At 39.4% G+C, this 19,322-nt stretch overlaps 1 protein-coding gene across 4 annotated transcripts in view; it reads left to right on the top strand.

Moving 5' to 3' along the window:
* The window catches only part of ADCYAP1R1 (ADCYAP receptor type I), a 149,554-nt gene extending 130,600 nt beyond the window's left edge, over positions 1-18,954 (top strand). For 2 of the 4 annotated variants that reach the window (XM_072851557.1, XM_072851559.1), the window contains 3 exons: positions 11,863-11,992; positions 12,209-12,250; positions 18,422-18,954. In XM_072851557.1, coding sequence (XP_072707658.1) covers positions 11,863-11,992; positions 12,209-12,250; positions 18,422-18,631 — 382 coding nt within the window. In that variant the 3' untranslated portion in view covers positions 18,632-18,954. Of the gene's footprint in view, positions 1-5,799; positions 5,884-11,862; positions 11,993-12,208; positions 12,251-18,421 lie in introns of all 4 variants that reach the window. The other 2 variants (XM_072851560.1, XM_072851558.1) reach the window with 2 other exon arrangements.
* Positions 18,955-19,322: the final 368 nt, after the last annotated feature.

Here is a 19,322-nt window from a genome sequence, read left to right on the forward strand (position 1 = left end):
ATCGTTGTCTGCAGGGATATCATATAACATGTAAGGCAGGTGAGGCAGAACAATGTAATTGAAGCTTCAGAGCTGCAAATTATATAAACCCAGTGTAGCTACACCGATGCTGAGCTCTGCCAGCTGACAGGACTAAGAGCTGCTTAATATATAACGCTTGAAAATCCTTCTTGTGACAGACTGTGGCAATAAATACTCTGTGGGGTTTGCTCATTTGTTTGTTTTAAGGACAATGAGCTAATCACATTCTCAGGTATTTTATGTCTGGATTTGGACATACATATTCTTCATTTCAAACAGTAAAGCTATATTCAAAACCATTTAAGAATCTCATTTGGTGTGGTACATTTTTCTCACTAAACATGCTGTTGTCTTCTACACTACAGTTATGTTACTGCACCTCCATCAGAATTATTCCATGATGCATGACATTAGTCTATGCTCTGGAGTCAGTGAGAATAATCTAGCCTGTTAAAATAGGATCTCCAGAGTTAATACAGAGGAAGGATCAGGACGTGTAATCTTGAAATTACAGTTCATTTAAAGTCTGTTTTGATGGAAGTATTCTGCTCTCTACTACCAGCTTTCTTCTCTAGAGCACAGCTAAATATTAACTTTTATCTCTTCATTATTTGATCTCTGATGGTTTTCTCCATCCTTGTATGTCCACCCTATAGAAGTTAGCAAAGCCAAGAATGAACAGTGTAGAGATGACTTTTGGCTCTCTGTGATCATTCTGTTTCATCTTCAAGCCTCAGTTCTGCGCAAAGGTCAGAATTATTCGACAAAAAGTTCCAGTTCAAATTCATATTTGTTAAACATTCATTTTCAGCCTCAGCTATAGTCTGCAAGCAGTAATCTGGCTTCAGCCTCTGGAGGGGTGATAGTGGTTTCCTCACAGACATGCTGTTTCTGTGACAAATTATTATTGTAATTACCATGCTAGCTTTCAGTTGCAATAGATTAAATCTAACTTTGGTGGAATTAAAAAGTACACTCATGTAAAGTGTATAGGGGACATTGAATGTTCTCTATAATGTGGGAGCTCTGAAATCTGTAGAAGACCCTCATGAGGTTTCTTACATGAGTCCTAGTTTTTAGTTTGAAGTTCTTTGACTTTACAAGTACATAGACACAAAAAATGCAAATCCTCTTTATGTTTCTCCAAATCACTGAAAAAAAAGCAATCCACTGAGCTGTGTAAGACACATCTACTCAAAACAGCAAAGAGAAACAAAGCTGACCTCTTACATGTTAAACCAATGCAAGAGCCCTAAAAAGTAGAGACCAAAAAGTCAGATGAAAGAAAACTACTACCACCCGCTAAAATCAACTGCTTTTAATGTGTTTTGGACAAGGACTGTAAAGGAGACCTGACACTTTCTCTTTTTTTTCAACTTGTTTTCAGATTATTCCCAGGTGTCAAAAGATGATCCTGGAATACCTCAGACCCCTTGGTGAAGTCAGGGGAAAGTGTTTTTGGTTTGGTAGTGTTAGCAGTAAAAAGTAGAGCTATAGGTAACTAGACTAAGACTTTGTCAAAAGGTGACTAGACTGAGACTTTTGGACTTGTTTGCAATTGAAGAGTAGAGAAACAGAGTTGCCTTTTTTTATGAAGAGCACAACAATGGTTGTACTTTTAGCAAGACAGTATGGGATCCACCTGATTTAATAAGATAATCATGCTGGGCTCCTTCCACAGTCAGTAGAGATCTACCCAGTCCAGAGAATAAAATCCTTGGTACAACTTATTTCATTCTGAACAAGATATTTAAAATTGGTGAGATAAATCTCACTTTATGGCCTGTTCTCACCACTGACTGCAAAGCTAGCATGGGTCAACAAGGTAAAGGGCATACACTTATATTGTAAACTTCAAAAATTAGATGAGATGGAACTAAATAATGACTTTGCTGAGAAGCACTCGTGCTTATTCTCTCTGGATGAGAGAGGTGAATGAGTCTACTTGTACACAGTGGATCAGGGCCCACAGTCACTGTGACAGGATGGAATTGTATACTCTGTTTTCTGCCCACAGAGGAGTTCAGTTTTCCAAACTGTTTACATCTGATCTGTAGCTCCAGGGTTTTTGTAAATGTAGTTGGTGTTTTGGCCAGGAAACAAGTCTAGCTTCAGGAAATTCTTAGCTATCGAGTAGCAAGGAAAAGAAATCCCCCAAACTATAACAATATCAGCTGTAGGTAAGTAGGCATGTAGCATAAATAATAGATGGTATGGCTCAATTTTTCAATTTTTTTCTCTCTCTCGCATACAATCTTTCTGCTTTCACTTTGATTAACTATTTACTGTATTTTCAGTACTTTATTTTGTTTCCACATTCCTTCTCCTACTACTACATGGTTGTCAATCCTATTTGTAGTGAGGTTACATAGAATTACTTGAGCAGGGTGCACAAAGATTCTTAATGAGGCAGTTTTAATTTGCATGAATCAAGTTTTACCTTTATTGTGTTTCCCAAAGGATTCCCCTTCAGCATATTTAGAGACAACCCACAAACTCTGTCATTCCCTGTGTGCTATTAGTGACTTAAATCCAGAACCCTGATCTTTTTCATTATGAATCTACATGGCCTTGGTAATAGAGCATAACTTCATTCCCCTGAATCAGCATGTTTATTTTACTTCTCTTAAGCACCTCTGAGAAACCTACAAAGCCTTTAGAACTGAATTGCAACTATCTTTGCCTCAAATTTGTGTACTCTCTCATTTGCATTAACTTGCCAGACGTCAAGGTGTTCAGTCTGACAAGATGGTCTTCAGCCACATCATACATCACTCATTTAATCCTGGGAATGTTTAACTTTTTCTTTCCCCTTCCACCCTAGCACCCTCCCTCTTCCTCCCAGATGCAGCTGCAGTCCATGCACAGGACACATGCGGTGAGACTCAGCTTATTTGCCTTTAGCTGTCTAAAGTCTCGTATTTACTCTAAGCAGTCTAGTCATCGTCTATGGTCAAACTGAGAGACCAGGGCATCTCCGTAAGACAATGCATCCCGTATGTCTTAGACGCCTCTGTTACACAGGTCAGCTCAGCCTCTGGAAGTGCCTGTTTCTTTCCATGACTGACTGAGTTAAAGTTGATAGTTCAGTTTAAATTTGTCTTAGATACATATAGTTAGATGTGACCGATTCCATTCTGTGTGTGCCTACAGAGATCTGAGGATCCTGCCCTAATTAATGTAATGTATTGATATCCATAATCTTGTTTATATTAATTTTCTCTTATTTAGCTATTTTTTCCTCCTTCTCATTTCTTTCTGGTTTCTGCCTCCTCTGTCTCTTCTCTCTTTCTCCCTTTCCTTCCAACAATGCTTCTATTTTGATAATAAATAAATAAATAAACAAAGTTTAAAACAGTGGAGAAAAAAGGGAAGAAAACTATCAATTCTGTACACTAAGGATTTGGGGTCACTTTACAATATCTAACTCTATCTAACTTCACAATATCTAATATCTATCTCTAATCATCAGAGAGGTGATTCTACCTAAATTAGATAGGATGGCAGAAAAAATGCTAACAGCACTAAAATGTTAATGTTTTCCTAAGAAGTGCTCCAAAGTTCTCCATCACAAGCCCGCGTGTAAACATCTCCTCATTGGGTGGGGAGCAGTAGTTAATTCTTAGATACTATTTTAAAAATCAAGTCTGTCCTTTTTGATAATTCTAGCAAATATCAAGTGCTGTCATGTTAGTTCTACTCACTAGAAAAACGTATAATGAAAATCAATCCCTGCCAAATAAAACAGGGCATAAGCAGTGAAGGAAACATGGGTGGGGATTTTTTTTTCCAGATTACCATGGCAACATTAAGCCTTTCATTGAAGAACACAATCCCTTACAACACCCCATGACTAAGAGTTTTTAAAGTGATTATTGATTTTTAGATGTTTCATTTTCAGGTTATGTACCTTAAAATGCCTTCATAAACACTGCTTTTCAACACATGCTGAGCAGCCCTCTTGTGGTAAAAATTGGTCTGATAAAATGTGTTTCAGATCAGGTGATCAACAAATGTGGGACACTCAAAATCCATAGTCACTTCTGAAAGTCTCAGTCATAGTAAAAAGGAACTATCTCTAAAAGTTCCCTCCTTGTTTTTAATCAGTCTTAGCTGACAATTAATGCATAACTCAGCCCTGTGAACAACAAAGGCAGTGCAAAATTTTATCACAAAAGTGATACTGTAAAAGTAACAGTCATTTTCATATTTTCTTCCTCAGCATCATCCAAGAGATGAGACTCATTTTGCAAGTCGAATCATGATTACTATTTCTATTTGCTGGATGTGTGCATGCCACAATAGCGTATTCTTTCCAGCTCATGCTATAGTCTTAAATAACAATGCAGCTGTCAGGTTTTGATTACCCAAAAGGAAACAAAACAAAACAAAACAAAACTCTAGTAAATGGGATTGGCTTAAAGGAGTTAACAGGAGGGAGAAATTTAACCTGTTTTCAATTTATTCTATTTTACTGTTCAGCTTATAAACTGCATCTTCCATCTATGGCTAAGTGAACACAAATCATAGACTGTGCCTATTAGCAGAGCAACAGAAACTGTTTGATTTGTTTGAATAAAGTTAGATGTTTGCCTTGTAGGCAATTGCTTTAAAAAATCATCATATTATCCTTTATAGTCAATGGAGATTTAGTCAGGGTAGCCAGTGGTGTTTGGTGTGCTGTTCATCCCATCCTAAAGTGGACAGCTAAGATAGATCAGATATACCCTTACCAGTAAGTGTGTATTTCTCTCCTGGCTACTGATTCTCTCTGTTGATTCCCAAGGGACCAAGGATGTCCAGTTTACTTAGACTTTTATACTGTAAATATCCAGCCTTCCCTGAGGTGAATGCCACCAAAACAACCATGTGTTGAAAACAAAACAAAAGTCTCCCTTCGAAAGTCGACAAGAAATTACTATTTTCAATTCTCATGGTTTTCAGCCCACCATAACAGATACAAAATCCCTGTCCCTCAGATCCTTCAAAATACCTTCCCATGTTGTTTCGGATTACCCTTCTTGACAGCTGATTTGAATTAGCCTCTCTCTAGATAGTTGTAAATGTAAACATCCCATTCTCCATAGCAGGTCTTTCTAGAATATAACACGTAGAAATCATGGTCTTGGGCCATAGTATATGTGCCTGCTACTTTTATGACCACACCTGTTTTAGTGTATGTGACAAAAAATAAGCGGTACCTCTGAATTACCAATCAGACATGCAGTTTCCATACTGAACTCCCCTCCCCATGCATCAAGGAAGCTGGGCGAAAAAGTGCTTTGGTGTCCTTACTAGTAATCTTCACTAAAAAGAAGGGATCCACACTACCTTCGGTACTTACACATGAAAATGAGGAACATCTGATCCAACTTCATCTTAGATTAATCTCCATCCTACAAGTTTATGTTACTATTTAATTGTTCTCCACAAGCGTGCAGTCAACTTTCATTTAATATATTGTTCTGTTACCCTTTGTACAACACCAGACTGCAAAGGTCATGTGTATTTTGGATGCGTAACGCTGCCCGCCTGCCTCCGGGTTGTTCAATCTTTGGTTTGTCTGTGAATCAACACATCACAATTGCTAGCGACAGCCAGTGCATTTTATTTTTTTTGTTTATTTTTGCTTCATTCAAGCAGCTGGTTTGTGCTGTAATTTCATTCTGTCATGTCCGCTTTCCATCTTTGTGATGTGTCTTATGAAATGTGTTGAAAGTGACCTACCTTGGCCTGTTCACAATATGCTGAAAAAAATGCTAATCTTGTCATATTTAGCAGCTGCGTTCAGAAATGCTACTGTAAGCCTAAGAGGGCTAACCAGCACTCTTGCAAGATGTCAGAACTATCAACCATTACCCTGTAAGTGTACGCAATCCTGTGACATTACTGTGTTTGTATGACGCATGTTGCAAGTAAATGAATGGATATTAGCAGAGGGGTAGTAACCAGAGACCAAGCATTCATTTAGTTCTTGTTGCATGTAGAATTTTTGATTGTTGTTCCGTGCTTTTGCTGATGCACCAAGAACAAGTATTTTAAGGTTATTTTTTTAAAAAAATTGTAATTATCACTGATGGTATTTATGGTTTTGGGTAGTGTCTGTACAGAAACTATTAATAGTTACTCTTTATTATACAATGAAGAGGTGAACGCTGGTCATACTGAGAGTGAACGTTTCACCTGAAAGTTTGTTAGAACAACAGGGGCAGGGCAGGATTGAGTGAAACAGACTCTCAGCTGGTGTAAAACAATTTATGTCCTTTGAACTGAGTGAAGTTGTGTTAGTGTACACCCAGGGTAAGGAAAGGCTAAGGTTAACCTAATATCAAAACCTTATGTGTCAAGTCAGAAGTCTTTGTCAAAGATTTAGCTATGGAGAGTGAGGCATCTAGAAAAGTGAATAAATGCCATTTAGTCTAGAGACGTGAATTAATCACTTTCTCATAGTGCACCTCACTCTCTGTTACTTGCACAAGAAGCCCACAGGATTTGTTTAGATGAGGTGTACCTTTCAGAAATCTATTATACAATATGTTTCCTGATGAACTTTCTCCTGAATTTCACAGCAGTCTTATGAGTGCAAATCAACACTCTCACAGATGTCCTGCCGCACAGATCCAGCAGTCCAGCATTTTGCTGAAGGATACTTAGTAGTTATCTTTGACATCATTAAGGAAAAAAGGTTGTTTTGTAACTTACAGCTGCATATTTTGTTATGTTTGTTAGCTAGAAAAAAACATTTAAAACATAGAAATAAATTTCCTCTGTGATTTTACATCTCTTCAAGGTATTTAAGAAATAGTCCAATGAAGATGCTCAAAAGATTCAGTCAACAGACTGACATTGTGCAAAAGCAGATAGAGAATAGAAGAATAGTCAGCAGGTCCATATTCTATCTTGAGAGAAGCTTGAAGTTTAAGAATAGTTCGGTAAAACTAGGACCTACATTTAGGAGGAAATAGTTTGAAATATGAAGTTCACTACTTAATCTACAACCTGATGCAGCACAGATTTCATGTTGGGCCTTTGCAGAGAAACAAATTTCACATTAAGTAAGGGCAGTGTTTCAGAAAGATGGGAGACTGACAACTCTCTAAGGTGAAATCCTCTACCTAGTCAACAGCAAGAAGAGTTCATTCTAAACAGAAGCCTGGAAAAACTCTGTACACTGCCAAAAAACATAATTAAACCTTTTTTTTGTGTGTGTTAAAATATAAAAGTCTCAGTAAGCTTCCACTGCTTTTCAAGTCCTTAGTCTGAAGATGCGATTTATGCATGGGAAAATTAAAAAGCTGCAATGAATTACTGCATTTAGATGTTACATCAGGTCTTTGAAAGTGATCCTACAGACCTAACTAAGCTTTTGGAAAAGACATGTATCTGTCAGGAAGATTACTGAGGTTCCTGAAAGTCACATTAACTATGTTTAGCATCCTTTTGATAAAATAGATACTTTTGTTTATTAAACATGAGCTATATTAAGCATTTCATGACTAATGACATCCTGTATCTTCATGGTTTGCTCTTTATCCTTCTATTTGAAATATTGTCATGAGTATTTTTGTACATATTCATCACTGAGTTATGGCCAGAGAGATGGGATTCCTCTAATCTAAACTTTACAAGCCTACAGTGCAGCAATTTATATGACAAACTCAGTCCAGATTCCCTTTGTAGTCAATAAGGCCTTCCTTAGGCACAGATGATTCGTCCTTGTGCGTAAGTGCCTGTTACTCTTCATTGACAATAAAGGGAATGTAGGTGTGGAATTAATTTAACTAAAAATAGATGTCATCATTACAGACATCTCATAACTTTAAGCTAGTTAATATATACATCAATAGATGTATTCCATACATACCCATGGGATTTACAACAGGAGTCACCTCTTCTTAAAGAAGTGGTGGCAGGCATCTACAGGGCAGACATCTATAGGGCAATGCCCTAAAAGAGCATTTTTCTCTGCATTGGCTTTTGAGACACCAAGTTAATAAGTTTGATATAGATATCTACAGTATGTATGTCCAAACCTTGGTGAGATGAATGTTGCTCTACATGACTACAACAGACCTTGATGTCTTCACTGCAAAAGTTTATATTTCATCAATTTAATTTCACTTAAGACTCAGCATTTAAACTGAACATTTCTCTTATTTTGAAGAGGCCTAAATAGCAAAACAACAACTACATAGTCTTTCTTCAAAGACTATGTTTTGAAGATCTTTTGCTTCTTTTGACAGTCTGTGATATTTTTGTTTTGAAGATCTTTCACTTCTTTTGACAGTCTGTGATATTTTGTCTGAAAAAAGTTGTGTGGTGAGAGCCTCTAAGACCAAGGCAGCAAACTCTTTGCCAGAGTAAAAGTTATTCTGTATTTTATCCTTAATAGCACACAGTGTCATCTGTCAAATCTTAGGTAAGTTGCAACGGCTTTTTTGAGCTACACGGCTTTGCAATTAGTCCAACAGAAGCAGCTACGGTCCCAGCAGAAATGGCACAAGACACATCTTCAGTTCAGTGGAGATACCTGGACCTGATGGGAGAGTATGCTATAAGCTACAGTTTTCACCTCTCTCTCAGAAACAGAAAAAAGAATGACAATCACAAATTTCCTTACACAATTGCTTCTGGAGCTTCAGGTCCCCTGATGTAGGGGACCCATGTTTTCTGATGGTCGCCTTCATTCATTCCAAATGGCATCATCACATATCCAGCTCAGCAGTTCTTACAGTTGTATCTGCAGGTTCTGAATCTAGAAGTATATCTTTGTTACATCCCATTCACAGAAGCTGGAAGAACCTATTTAGACCATTTAGAACTCATAAGTCCTTGTTCTCTATTGCACAGTTGCTCAAAATATTTCTCTTTTTTCATCTGATGTACAGTTACTGTGTTTGTTTAGATCACAGCATTAACTTGGCTTTTAGAAACCTGTTTTAAAATGCAGAATAGGAACACACTGGAACATTCAGTAGAAATCACTGGAAATTCTACTCAGCAATGCAATGTGATGTGCATTTTCATTTCCAATTCATGCCCAGTTATGTCCTATGTAATATCCATAGACACTTCAGCAGTATCCTTAATAACTGTGGATGTGCAAGTGTAAAATAAAGACATGGTTCCTTCAGATACTGGTCAAAGTTAGACAACCTTTCTACTTTCTATTCCTTTTACGTTAAAGGTGTTTTTCCATAATTCAATAGAGGAGCGAGGAAAAAGAGAGCACACCATTACCTGGGTCTTTGCTAACACTTTATGGAAAGGCCACTTTCATAGCCATGCTATTGGAGAAAATCTTATGTTTAAACTGTTTTTAAGGAAAATAACAGCTGAAAAATAGAATGTCAGCCTCAACAAAAATTAAAATGCAACTAGCTTTTTTATAAAGTAACCTTAAGACATTCCTCTACCTGTTGGAATGTAAACAAGGTTTTTGCTAGACATTTTGGAGAACATATCTCTTCTAAACAGCCAGTTTAAGCCCAGCTGTGTGATTACTGTCCTCAAAACTTTGGGACCCATCCCCTGAGTTTCTTGCTTGTCTGAAAGTGTGTGGGAAGAAAAGAGGATGAATATCTTCGGCTGTTACACTCCTGAGAATTTCGCTGTATTTGTTAACATATTTATTTCACTATTGCACATAAACTTACATGTCTCACAGGTGCTGCTTTAAGTCTTCTTTCTTCCTAATGCTCTTGAAAAAACACAGTTCATCATCATCCACACAGTCATTAGTAATCTCTCAAGTTTTTCTTATAATTAAAATCTTCTTTTCCTCTTTATAGATATTAATAATTTATAAACTTCAGAATGTGTTACTTTTTACATTTCATGTATTTTCTTCCTGACTTTTATGACAATATTGAAGACAGTATTCTCAAATAAGTTGATGATGACATTATATTTCAAGATCCTACAAACTAATTGTATGATTAATCAGATATAATTAATGCCAGAAAATTGACAATAGAAAAAGTCTTCCTTCGCATCTTTCCCAAAATTAGTTTCCTATGACTGTGGAGAGATACAACATACTAATAGACGATTCTAGTCTGACTTTTAAATCAAAATAGCATTCATCCTTTTGTTGTTCTTGTCATTAATTCTGAATATAAAAGGTAATTGATTTTGAGAGATGATACTTCTTTGTCCAGTTTACTACCTTCATTTGATTTTTTTTTAATTCCATGTCTAGTTTAAGACTTAAGTTCTTTACATCCTTTTTTGTTTATGGAGATAGTATTATTCTACAATCTTTTCCACAATGTTTCTGTTCTTTTCATTAACCTGATTACATGTCCGTAGAGAAAAAGGACTAGATGGAACCTTGAAAGGTCTTTTAGTCCATTGCACTGGGTCACTCCTGTATCGCTTACTTTTTTTAGAGATCACCAAAGTTGGACAATCTGTATTCTCTTCATCAACCTGTTCCAAGGTTGTTCCTCTCCTGTTAAAAATCTTTTGGTCAATGTCTAACTTGATAATTCACAAGATAATTCACAATATAATTCACGTGTCCTCTGGTTTGTGGGTCTTTCATGATGACTTGAGATTTGGTGTGCATCGGACTAATGAATCATGTGTGTTTAGTAAAATCTCAAGGCAAGGGTAGTGATGTGTTTATCACATAGTGACACGAAGTATGACTGAGGGACACCAGCAATGAACTGATGTCCCATTTCCAGTTTAGTACTGGATATAACATCATATCCAGTATCAAGTTCTTAGAGATGTATTAATTAAGTTGTTGCTTTCGGTAAGACAAACACATCATTTTTGGGGTATTGTTGAGCATGTATTAGCAAATTCAAACGTGTCTACAATATGCCATATAGATATAAGCAGAGTGAACATTTGATTTTGAAAAAGTATGCAGCTCTTCCAAAAATCTTTATGGCTTTTTAGGTTCTTTTGTCCTCCATCTACCTCCTTGACTTACTTGAAGGAAATCAATCATATTTTTTTCCCTTTGACAATGTCCTGGAGGTTACTTTAGACTACTTTATTTTTAATAAAGCACTTGCCTTATTTTCAGATCAACATTTGCTTTCTCTTGAGTCTTTTTTGCTGCTCAATCAGCAAATGACACTGAACAAAACAGATGCATAAGTCTTGGCTGGACCCCTGCTTTTGGGGATTTTCATCCATACTCAGTTAAGTGTTTACAGGTACACATACTCATTTCCAGCCCTTTTGTTTATACTTGCTGAGTTTGATTTATCTCTTAACCCTCTTTATTCTGATGCAATGGAAATTAGTTACACCATGGAATTACACTTAGGTTTCCAACAGTATAAATGAGACCAAAATCAAGACCTTGAGGAATACTCATGAGTATAAGTACATACAGGGGGGTTTTAGCATTATTTGTATTGCTGGTTTGGAATTTTTTGCTATGCAGAAATAAATTCACACACACACACACACACAAAGTGATTTCAAACACTCCACTGGGATTAAGCAATTGAGTGAGAGGTTTATCATTGTGTTATGGTAGCAGTCTGAATCCCTTAGCAAGATTACCCTCCTCATGTTTGGCGTGGTAGAAAAAATCCCTGCTTATAATAAAGCAAATTAAAATAAGAGTACAGAGTATTAAGCATTACTAATGTGCTATTATCGTAGCAGTGTGAAGAAGTGGGAGCAAACTACAGTGTGTGTGAAATCACTGTTTGGGAACAAATGGGAATGTTGTATATTTGTTTGTATAATTATACAGTGTATGTATTTCCCAAATGGGAGGCAACAAAATATTTTCTGTGTTTTCTCCTTTAATTAAAGTACAAGTTGTTTATTACAAGGCTGGATTAAAGTTCTTTCACTCTGTTATAACAGGAGACTGGCTCGCTCTACACTGCTGCTTATCCCCTTGTTTGGAATTCACTACACGGTGTTTGCTTTTTCTCCTGAAAATGTCAGTAAGCGGGAGAGACTAGTGTTTGAATTGGGACTGGGATCTTTCCAGGTGATTATACAGTGAATTCTGCTTTTGTTAAAAAGAAATCTCTATTCATTATAACTACTTTGCATGCACAGTTCTCAGACTGTGTGTTTATTTATGTATATGTTCTGTATACTAGGATTTTGGTTTTGGTTTTTTGTTTGTTTTAACTCCAGCTATTTTGTAGCATTTACTGAAGGATTTGAATTACATTATTTTTTTTCTCTCCCATTTACCTAGGGGTTTGTTGTTGCTGTTCTCTATTGTTTCTTGAATGGGGAGGTAAGACTTTTAATATTTAACCTCCTCCACTATCCCCATCCCATTTCCTTGTGGGAGTAACTGCTATTCTAATCCTTCACTGTAACTCATCATCTACCATATTGCCTAATACCTTAGGCTGAATGTCACATAGTCGCAGCAAAAGAAAGAGGATGTGTGATGTCTTTATTAAACCAAAACATTGGCCTTGCCAGAGATGATGGATCAGATTAATGCTCCCTAACAGAGGTAGGAACTGTACTGGGCTCTTTGGTTATGTCATCCCAGGTGCAGAACTTTGCGCTTGTCTTTTTTAAACTTCATATACCTCTTGCTTGCCCACTCTTCCAGCCTGTTCAGTTCTCTCTGTAAGGTGGCTCTGCCTTCTGACATGTCCACCTCACCACCCAGGTTGGTGTCATCAGCCAGTTTGGTGAGGGTGCTTTCAATCCCATCATCCAGGTCATTTATGAAGATGTTGAACAGTGTGGAGTCCAGTATCAATCCCTGGAGGACCCTGCTAGTGACAGGCTGCCAGCCTGAGTAAAAAACATTGTTCACCACCCTCCGAGTGTGGCCTGTTAGCCAATTTCCTACCCATCTTGCAGACCACCCACCCAATCTATATCTTGCCAGTTTGCCTAAGAAAAGGCTGTGGGAAACAGTGTCAAACGCTTTGCTGAAGTCCAGCTGAAGTCCACTGCTCTCCCCATATCAACAGAAAACATTATTTTGTTGTAGAAGATGATCAGGTTAGTCTGGCATGATTTGCCTTTAGTAAATCCTTGCTGGCTTTTCCCAATCACCTGCTTAATTTGGTTTGTGATAGTTTCTAGGTCTCCTTCCATTATTTTCCCAGGGACTGAAGAAAGACTAATGGGTCTGTAGTTTCCTGGGTCCTCTTTAGAATAGAATAGAATAGAATAGAATAGAATAGAATAGAATAGAATAGAATAGAATAGAATAGAGCCTCCTTTGAGCCCTTCTTGTAGATGGGCATGACATTTGCCCTCTTCCAGTCATCAGGGATATCCCCTGATCTCCATGACTTTTCAAATATTATACACAGTGGTCTTGAAACACCTTGGGGTGGATTCCATCTGGTCCCATAGATTTATGTGGGTTGAAACCCTGCAAGTGGCCAGAGTCCAGACCTTCCTGCATTACTGGTAAGTTGGCACATACGTTGTCATAACTACTTGATCCTTTGACCTGGGGTCCAGCTGCACCAGTAAAGACAGAGGCAAAGAAGATATTGAGAACCTCTGCTTTGTCAGCATTACTAGTGACTAGTTTCCCTGCCCTGTTTAGCAATTGGCCTATGTCTTCCCTGTGCTTCTGCTTACTGCTCACATATCTGAAGAACCCTTTCTTGTTGTTCTTGACTTTTTTGGCCATCTTCAGTTCTAGCTGAGCCTTAGCCTTCCTGACTGCATCTCTGCATGCCCTAGCAAGGTTCTTGTAGTCCTTGATGGGTATTTGGCTGCCTTTCCATAGCCGGTATGCTTCTTTTTTTGCTTTTAAGCAAAAGCTCATTGTTAAGACAGCTGGTGTCTTGTTCTGCCCTCTTCCTTTCCCTTTGTAGGGGATGGACTGTTTTTGTGCTTCCAGGAGGCTGTTCTTGAGCCTTATTCCCAGCACTCACAAGCTTCTTTGCCCTGCATGGATGCTTCTCATGGAATCCCTCGCAGCTGGGCTCTGAGCATATTGAAATTGGCTCTTCTAAAATCCAGGGTCTTTGTCCTACTACTGGTCTTCAGTGTGCTCAGCAGCCCTTAAACTGCACAATGTTATGATCGCTGTATCCAAGGCTACCATTGGTAGTTAGTTATGTTGTCAAGTAAGTCTTCTTGGTTTGTGAGCAGTAAATCTAGCAATGTGCCATTCCTAGTTGGCATATCCCGCAACTGTAGCAGGAAGGAATCCTCAATACACTCCAGGAACCTGATGGAGGACTTGTGTACCACTGTGTTGTTTTCCCAATAAATGTCTGGGTAATTTAAGTCACCCATGAGAACCAGGTTCTGTTGGCCTGAGGCTTCCTTAAGCACCTGAAGTAAGGTTTCGTCAGCCCCATCATCCTGACTGGGACGCCAGTAACGGACACCTAACAAAATATCTCCTTTGGTGACAATTCCTCTAATCTTGATCCAAAGGCATTCAACAGAACTTTCGTGGTCTCCATAACTCACCTCCATACACTCAAATTTCTGTTTTACATAAAGTGCAACTCCACCTCCTCTTCTTCCCTTCCTATCTTCCCAAAAGAGTTTGTAGCCATCCATTGTGGTCTTCCAGTCATGTGAGTTTTCCCACCAAGTTTCTATGTTTTCTATAATATCATAACTCTCTCACTAGGCGCGGAGCTCCAGTTTCTCCTGTTTGCTGCCCAGACTACACGCATTGGTATACACAAACTTGAGGTGACTGGACTTAGGGTTTTTGCCTTTGGAGAGGGTTGGGGGAGCATTCCTCACTACTCTGGTAGGTGAACTCACCCAGTCTGCTGCTTATGAATATGCAGATGTCACCACTTTGGACACTACCCCCCAAGTTCATTAGTTTAAAGCACAATTCACTAAGTCAGCCAATCTGCTAGTGAAGATTCTCCTGCCTCTTCTAGGTAGGTGTATCCCATCTCTTCCCAATAGGCTGTATTCATTGAAGAATGTCCTATGATTGTAGAAAACAAAACCCTGGGAATTACACCAGCCATGAAGCCAGGTATAAATCTGCATGATGCATCGACTTCTGCCTGCACTGCTATGTCTGACTGGCAAGACAGAGGAGACAATCACTTGGTCATCTGTCCCTTTCACTTGTGCCTCCAGGGCTCTGAAGTCCTGCTTGATCTTGCCCAGGCTTTGCTTTACCATGTTATTGGTGCCCACATGGAAAAGAAGTAGGGGATAGTAGTCTGTGCTTTTAACTAGTTGTGGCAATCTCTCTGTGGCATCCTGGATCTTGGTTCCTTGCAAGCAGCAAACTTCACTTAACCGTGTATCAGGCCAACAGACAGGTGCCTCAGTGCCTTAGCAGAGAGTCACCCACTACTAGCACTCGCCACTTCCTTTTGCAGCTTTTAGTATGTGCTGCTGGTACAGTTTCCCCCTGTGAATATTGCTCAATGGTTTTGTCTGCTCACAAGGCTCAATAACTGTTCCTTGGTGGTATATAAGAAGAAGGGGAGCGAAGTGATAACCTGTTCCCACGCGGTCACCAGAGACCATGGTGCCTCCTTCTCCAAGGTGCTGTCTGTTCTCTGTTGAAGCTCTTTGTCTGGTATTCCTTGGAGGTCAGTGCCACAGGGCCCTAATATTTCTTCTTGCAAAGTCTCAAGTAATACTTTATTTCCTGTTCACCCTCCCTAACACAGCATAGCCTGCTAACTTCCTCCTGCGGCTCCTCCACCTGCTTCCTGAATGACTCTACCAGAGCCCACCTTGAGCAGGTTGGAGCTTCCACCCTCCTCCACCCAGGAGGTGGGGTTGCAGTCTTTGCATCCGTCCACCTGGACAGCAGCTTCCCTGATGGGATGCTCTGTCTGGGTGGCTGCCTCCATTCTTCCCAGGCTAGCCTGGCTAGGTAGCTGATTCCTACCTGGTCTCTACCACCATGCTTCCAAAAACCTCAAAGCACTGCCTAGTAAACCCTTCTAATTCCCTGGAGACCTCAAGCTGTTTGGTAGGCTTGCACAGCAACCAGCTAGCTCAGGTGACCATCAGGGCTGCAGCCTAAGCCTGCAGGTGAGCAGAGCAAGCAGCAGCCCAACAACTGGCAGAGTGCACAGTCCTTCCTGCGTGAACTGTCACACAAACTGCTGATGCCACTCTCAACAGATGCTGTGCCCTGTTGCTGATGCTACACCCAACAGATGCCACGTCCTATTGCTGATGCTGCTCCCAACAGATTCTGTACCCTGTTTGCACTCCTGGTTGGGTGCTCCCCAGGAGCTGGTTATATGCTGCTTCCCTCAGTTTGACCTGGCCATGGGGACAGCTGGCACCACCCAACTGTTGCCCACTCCCCTTGTGAGATCTCACTCCTGCCCGCTAGTGCCTCCACACACAGAGCCCAAGGGTGTCAGATGCCCAGAAACCCTCTCAGACACCGCTCCGGGTACCTGGCGAGCCTCATACTCCTCTCAGCACATGGCAACTGCTGCTGCTGCTGCTAGCTTCAGCTTCCCATGTTTGGTTTTTTTTCCGATTCACCTGTTCTGATCTGCAAATTGAAATTCCCCTGCCTTTGTTTATCAGACTGAATACCTGAGATAATACTTTTCTGAATTAGTGGAAAAAGACTCCCTCCTCAAGGCTGCCTAAGAGGAATACATACAGTTCATCTATTCTCTCCTCTACTGATACACATCTATTGTGCAGTCCAACAGGAGAAGACTTCTCCTAAAAATCACTTCTTTTTTTCTTTTCAAGGAGGCTGAGACCATTTATTTCTACCAGTTTTAGTGCAGTAGGTGTTCTATGCTTGTTCACATACAGTGTGCAATAGCTGGTCTTTAGTACAAAAGGTCTCTAACTCCTTGAGCCAAGTGATTCCTTCTCGGATAACCATAACAATCTCTTTAAGTTCATTAAACAATCTTATAGGTCATCTTTGCTCCTGGGCTTAACAAGGTGACTGTTAAAGGACTCATAGGTAAATGTTAAAGCATTATTCGTGGCTCAGTCCCATGTAGCTCAGAAGGTGAATTCTGGATCATGCCTTGCTGGAATTAGTGCCTGCATTCATACTTCACCAGCTGGCTTTACTGGATATCCACCTCTCCCACCTACAACTGTTGTTTCATCTATTCCATGAGTGCTAAAAGAATAGCCAGAAGGTCTTGTCTGAAATATGGAGATAAGCACCTCTCAAGGTAACACAAACAGTGTGTCAGATTTCCTGTAACCCCTTGGAGGGGGGGAGCTGTTCTTAGCCAAACTAACAAACACAACCAGATTAATTAAAACCATTTTACCTCTCAAGACATTAGAGAATGACTTGTGCTTCCACTAAATTACTTAGGGTAAGAAAGGCTTCACCTTTGGTATATTATACTGTTACATATACAAACACTATTTTCTTTTTACAGAGGTAATATACCTCCATACTCTATCTAATCTATACCTATCTATACTCTAACTAAAACAGAAATTTAGAGGTACTAGAAGGTGAACCTAAGTTTTCCATCTGGACTTTTCCTCCCTGTAGTTAGTGTCCAATACAGTTGAAGCACTTGTTTAGCATTTTGACATATGCTGATCCATTTTGACAATCGTACTAGTCTAGGAAGATCTAGTAATTACTATTAAAGACAAGAACACCTTTGACACAGCAGTTCATTGGAGACTGCTAAAATATATTGAGAAAATATGTCTACATATTTCCTTGTTCTTATGCTATTTCATTTAGAAATATGCTACAGGCTGCTGTCAGGAATGGGTAATAGATTGAGTCTGACCTAGTATGATCTTATATTAAATCCTTATGATCTTATGTATATATGTACAAATATGCACACCTAGCAAGATTGCCAGGAAATTGGTGATGAATGAAAAGTAGAAAAGCTATAAAATTTTTTTACTTACTTTCTAATTGGACTTCTGACCACAGATTGTTTTACTGTTGGTGATTTACTGTGGGTGCCCATGAAAACAGCTCAAGGGAAAGGAGGCTGTCATAGATGTATATGAATCCAAGAGCTGTCATCTGCTTAGAGGTGATCTGAAAGCAGGAGGCAAAGGTTTCAGTAGACATGCATCCATTAATGGCAGGTGAGAGACAAGCTGCCTTTGTGGACAGGCTATTTCATTACTGTCTAGTACCTTTTGGTTGCTGGTTCCTTTGACTCCTTGTTATGTATTTGGTACTGCCGATTGATGAAAACAGGACATTTTTTTCCAAGAAGCTAGCTAAAGAACCATGTTGGAGTTAGTGTTGAACAGGTCTTCTACGCACCTCTGGGCTGATCCTAAATTATCTGAAGTCAGAGACACAGAACTCAGGCTGTTATTCCCACTGCATGCCGGACCTCTTTCAGACATGGAGAAGTTACTTCAGATTTTGGTGAAGTGAGGAGTTTAATAGTAGTCTTAAAAACTGTTCTTTCAAATTGTGGGTTTTTTTTCTAAACTTGATAATTTGTCAGCATGTCCTCGAGCGGCTAAGTACATAAAAAATGACCTTTTGAAGTTTCTCCCTAAAGGTGCAATCAGAAATAAAGAGAAAATGGAGGAGCTGGAAAGTCAACCGGTATTTTGCTGTGGATTTCAAACATCGTCATCCTTCTCTAGCGAGCAGCGGAGTGAACGGGGGGACACAACTCTCCATTCTGAGCAAGAGCAGCTCTCAGATTCGGATGTCCAGCATAAATGCGGAGAACCTAGCGACATGAGCAGCTAAGGAAAAAATATCAATTAACAAGCAAACCAAAAACCATCCCTTTAAAAAGAAAAAAAATCATCATTTTGGTGGTGGTGTAGGTCTCTTCCTTTCCTTTCCTTTCCTTTCCTTTCCTTTCCTTTCCTTTCCTTTCCTTTCCTTTCCTTTCCTTTCCTTTCCTTTCCTTTCCTTTCCTTTCCTTTCCTTTCCTTTCCTTTCCTTTCCTTTCCTTTCCTTTCCTTTCCTTTCCTTTCCTTTCCTTTCCTTTCCTTTCCTTTCCTTTCCTTTCCTTTCCTTTCCTTTCCTTTCCTTTCCTTTCCTTTCCTTTCCTTTCCTTTCCTTTCCTTTCCCTTTCCTTTCCTTTCCTTTCCTTTCCTTTCCTTTCCTTTCCTTTCCTTTCCTTTCCTTTCCTTTCCTTTCCTTTCCTTTCCTTTCCTTTCCTTTCCTTTCCTTTCCTCTCCTCTCCTCTCCTCTCCTCTCCTCTCCTCTCCTCTCCTCTCCTCTCCTCTCCTCTCCTCTCCTCTCCTCTCCTCTCCTCTCCTCTCCTCTCCTCTCCTCTCCTCTCCTTCCCAACGTTTCCTTGATGTTGGTAGAGGTGAAAAAGCAAAGGAAATGTGTATATATATATATCTTTTTAACAATCACTGTAAATACCCAGCTGTACTCAAGGCCATTAATGGAAAAATGTTTAAAAGACAAACAACAGGCCAAG

This window comes from Ciconia boyciana, chromosome 2 (assembly GCF_034638445.1).
Source record: "Ciconia boyciana chromosome 2, ASM3463844v1, whole genome shotgun sequence".
NCBI classification, from domain to species: domain Eukaryota; kingdom Metazoa; phylum Chordata; class Aves; order Ciconiiformes; family Ciconiidae; genus Ciconia; species Ciconia boyciana.